General features: G+C 38.9%; 1 protein-coding gene across 7 annotated transcripts in view; it reads right to left on the reverse strand.

Moving 5' to 3' along the window:
• LOC106868757 (RNA-binding protein 5) overlaps positions 1-4651 on the reverse strand; it is a 30272-nt gene that overhangs the window by 3756 nt on the left and 21865 nt on the right. For all 7 annotated transcript variants that reach the window (XR_008266711.1, XM_014914174.2, XM_052976415.1 and 4 more), the window contains 4 exons: positions 3818-3985; positions 2872-2925; positions 1868-2149; positions 818-883 (listed from right to left, as the gene is read on the reverse strand). Coding sequence is in view for 6 of the 7 variants with exons in the window: in XM_014914174.2 (XP_014769660.1) it covers positions 818-883; positions 1868-2149; positions 2872-2925; positions 3818-3985 (570 nt within the window). In the remaining variant the exon portion in view is untranslated. The remainder of the gene's footprint in view (positions 1-817; positions 884-1867; positions 2150-2871; positions 2926-3817; positions 3986-4651) is intronic.

Here is a 4651-nt window from a genome sequence, read left to right on the forward strand (position 1 = left end):
GCGCCTCAAACTTGCGCCGTGGCTCAGGTGGGGATGGCGCTCCATATTTCTCCCTTCTCTCTTTAGCACGGTCACGGTACTGGGGAGGAACAATAGCAAGTAAGAACACTCATAGATAGAGAGAGAGCTAGAACGGAATCCAAGGAGGAGAAGGGCGGCGTCGGGAGTGGGGGGAAGGCAACAGAAAAAAAAAAAAATGAGTAAAAAAAAAAAAGGCTCCAGTTTTTTTTTGTTTTTGTTTTTATCAGACTACTTACATACTTAACGTATGCAATGCAACGATGCAGTTGCAGCAGTTAACAGCAGCTGACAAACATCATGATCGTCATCATCATCATCGTTGTCAACATCATCACATATGTAATAAAGCATTTTTTTATGTCTAATGGTAACATTTGTAGTCAAACCTAGCAGTTGCCCGTTCAGAAACCACTGCATCTGAAGTGCTCCGTTTAGTTAAGAATGAATGTAAAAAAAAGTTAAAGTTTGTGTGGTGCATAACATAACAAGGCCACAGCCCATAGCCCAATCGCTACTGACAGTTTCAATATAATATACCTTGTAACTTTTAAAAGGAAACAGAAGTAAACCTATGAAATATACATAAAAAAAATTTATTGAGCACATATACACACTTGTGTCTGTATACAGTACATGCATATACATACATATATATATACATATGTATGTATGTACATGTATATACTCACACACACACACACACACACACACACATGTGTATGCATACATACATATATTTAGGACACATACATACATGCACGAAACAAGGAGAGATCAGAGAGTAAAGCCTTCCTACCGGTCCTTTTTTATCCCCATCAACTGCACCAGAGCTATATTTTTTCCTCATCACTTCAAGATTTTGCTGTAATAAAAACGAAACACAGACAATGCTATCAGTCAAGAAAAAAAAAAAAACGGTAATGATTCCATAGACATCACATATAAAGGCCACAGATTCTGAAGGGAGAAGCAGCAAAGTCATTTTAACCGTAACCTCTACGACACATCTGTTATCATCACCACTGGTCCTCGACTGGCATGTATTTTAAACGATGAAAGACGAAAATAAAAAGCAATGTAAACCTTATGGGTGTATATGTGTACATATATATATGATTTCCGATGTGTGTACGTCATAATGAAAGGTTATGTGTATGTGTAACCTATGCGTCAATATCTGCTTATATTTATGTGTGCATCTAATTCTACTTGCATATAACTGTGTGTGTGTGTGTGTTTGTGATTTGATATTAAGCATGATTATGCATAAGACTACTTTCATATGCGTCTCTTTCCTGAAGGTTGCTCGTTTAAGCCCCATTCTATCTCACGTTAAAATGTTAGATATTAATACCTTATTCTTTCATTTGTTTCAGTTATTTTGACTACAGCCATGCTGGAGCACCACCTTTAGTCAAACAAATCGACCCCGAGACTTATTTTTTCTAAGCCTAGTACTTATTCTATCAGCCTCTTTTGCCAAACCACTAAGTCACAGAGACGCAAACATGCCAGCATCAGTTGTCGAGTGATGGTGGTGGGGACAAACACACATACGTATATATACGATGGGCTTCTTTCAGTCGATGTAACTGACCTACACCCCGCCCACCAACCTTGCTGGCCCTGTGCTAAACTTTGAAAATATTATTAAGATTAGTCATATAGAACTTGAATGGTTCTTTCATAAAATTATGGTGGGAAGGCTTTAATAATTGAAACAGGATCAGTCACAGAACTGGAGGTGATGTCAGGTGGGTTGGCACCAATGGGGCTGATATATTATTTTCTGAAACGACAATAGAGAAAAATGCTTTGGTAAATGGGGGAAAAAAAAAAAACTTACCTTGTGTAAATCAGAGAGTTGCGTGTGTCTTGTGAGAGCCTCTTTGCTGGGAAACTGTCGTTTGCACAGCAAACAAGCGAGTTTGTTCCAGTCGGTCAGCTTAGCCTCATCAAGGACACCAGTTCGTTGGGTATTGCCAGGTGCTGGCGTTGTCTCAAATGATTCGTCCTCAGAATCACTGTCACCTCCATATGAGGCCACGAGGGCCGGATTGTTGGCTGCTACTGCCTCAGTAGCAGCGGCAGCTGCTGCAGCTGCCGCGGCTGCCTTCTCAGTAGGCGTCTGAAGAAAGAGGAGAAGAAAAACTGTTAGAGTACATCGACGGCAAACTGCAAGCAAGGTCTACTACGAGAAGGTAAATGTGGTACCTACCCACTTTATTATCAATGATTCACTCAAGCAAATGCTTAATCTGAGGCCAGTTATTATGCTGCTTATAAGTACCCAATCTTTACCAACAAAGCAATCAAACACACATTTTGAAAACTTACTGAACTTAGTTTATTTTATTTTTTTTCTCTTGTATTTAGTCTGCAAGATTCTTGATGTAAAATCAGGTTTTAAAACACATTTTGTAGTATCTTGGGAGGGTCATCATGCCAACAATAAACACACACACACTGGTTCCATTTCACTTCTTTTATACTACTACTATCATGTGATGTCAAGATGGATTTCTTTTGGTTTTGATCTACTATATCTACTCACAAGGCTTTGATTGACCTAGGGCTACAGAAGACACTTGCCAAAAGTGCCAAGCAGTGGAAATGAACCTGAAGGTGGTGAAGTAATGGACACATTGCGAAATAATTTTAAAGGTATACACAACATACACAGACACATCATAATTCATTATCTGTATTCCAAGCTGGCATGAGAGAGAGAAAAGTGATGTATTTCTAGAACCAAATACCAGAAGCAGAAGGAAATTACAATCTGCTTTACAATTTGGCAGTCAACACTCTGCAGGCAGAAGAAGAAGGATGTTTACAACAGGAACTTACCATTGGACAAGGTGGAGGCATTAACCGCTTGTCTTCTAGACCTCTGCCGCTACTCTGCAATAATCAAAGAAAAGAGATTAAGCTTGGAATGAAGACAGAAAAGAAGCAATATGGAAAATGTTACAGCACACACATTTAGACTTGGCCACTATTCTGATCTGATGATACAATGTGCATCCAAAAGATGATGGATACACCTTATCCTCCCCCGAATAACCTTTCATCATCTGATACTGGGTCACCACCTCCAATGTCCCCTCCGTTATAGCAAGACACCTGTTTCTGCCTCTGTGTCTTTGTCACCCTCTAACCTTTCATTCTCAGGCACAAGTTCCCTTCCTCAAATGCCCCTGCCTCTCTCAAAGATCCCTTGTCTTGCAAGTTACTTGGTGACTCTGCCAGTGCTGGTGCCACAAAAGAAAGCATCCAGTCCACACTGTAAAGTGGTTGGCATTTGGAAGGGCGTCCAGCTGTAAAAACCATGCCAAAACTAACCTTGCCTGTGCTAGTGCCATATAAAAAGCACCGAGCCTACCCTGCAGAGTGGTTGGTGTAAGGAAGGGCAACCAGCTGTAAAAACCCTGCCAAAACAGATACAGCAGCTTGGGGTAATTTTTCTACCTGGCCGGCTCCTGTGAACCAGCCCACCTATGCATGCATGGAAGATGGATGTTAAATGATAGTGATGATAATGATACACACACACACACACACACATATAACACAAAACAGGAAGTTGGAAAAATTCTTTGATATCATGATGGTGCTTATTCACCATCACATATATTCCAGTTCCTAATTGGAATCACAAAATTGTACATGTTGGATAAAAACATATAAGAAATTTCCTTTTAATTTCTTAGCAACTTGTGGGCCTGCTTGATTCAAGTCAAGCTGGAGCTAAACAAGATGCCTACACTAGAAAATCTGAAACCAGTGTGCTTACCGTTTTCTCAAGGATTGCATAGCCAGCGTCAGCAGTTGCAGACTCACGTTCTTCAATCACCCGTTTCATAGGAATAACGGGACCAATGATATTTACATTTGTCTTCTTAAAACCTTCTTTGATGGCTTCTTTTTGAGCGTTCAATGTTTTCGCCCACTTTTCCATGTCCTAGAAGAAAAAAAAAATAAATAAAACACCACTTGAAAAACAACAAAAGTTCCTATCTCTTTAAAATAGCAACATACTGGATCAAATTAGACTGTTATCTTAACTAACCCTTTAGCAGTCACATTATTTTGAATTAATCATTATCTGGTACCTTCGAGATTTTACGATGTGACTGTATAGTTTTAGAATGACATTGTAGGATAGGTGTGAAAGGCCAGATATGGCTAGTGTGAGCATAAAAATAGAAATTTTTCAACCGGATGTGGCTGTTTTAAATGCTGAAGGGTTAAGGTAGTGTTCCCTAACTTTTTCCGTCTTAGAGAACCCTTGAAGTATCAGGGAATGCCTGCATAAAAATGTATTACAAATAATTATTAATTTTTTCCTTTCTTGCTTATGAAGTTAAAATTTCATTAACAGGTCAAACAAATCATAAATCAGTTTCGGAAAGGGTTCTGCGTTATAGTAACGCCATCAGATACGACAAAGAGTCGCTTGTAATTATACTATACACAATTATGATTAATAAAACAAACCGACCAATAGTTTTCTCTCTGTTCCAAATTTACTGGTGTTAAGTTGCACTATTTTATACTAGATTTTAAATGAAACCACCCCACTAAAAAGAAAAAAAAAAAAAAAAAAAAAAAAAACTGGGGTGTGACA

The sequence above is a fragment of the Octopus bimaculoides genome, chromosome 24 (assembly GCF_001194135.2).
Source record: "Octopus bimaculoides isolate UCB-OBI-ISO-001 chromosome 24, ASM119413v2, whole genome shotgun sequence".
Taxonomy (NCBI): Eukaryota; Metazoa; Mollusca; class Cephalopoda; order Octopoda; family Octopodidae; genus Octopus; species Octopus bimaculoides.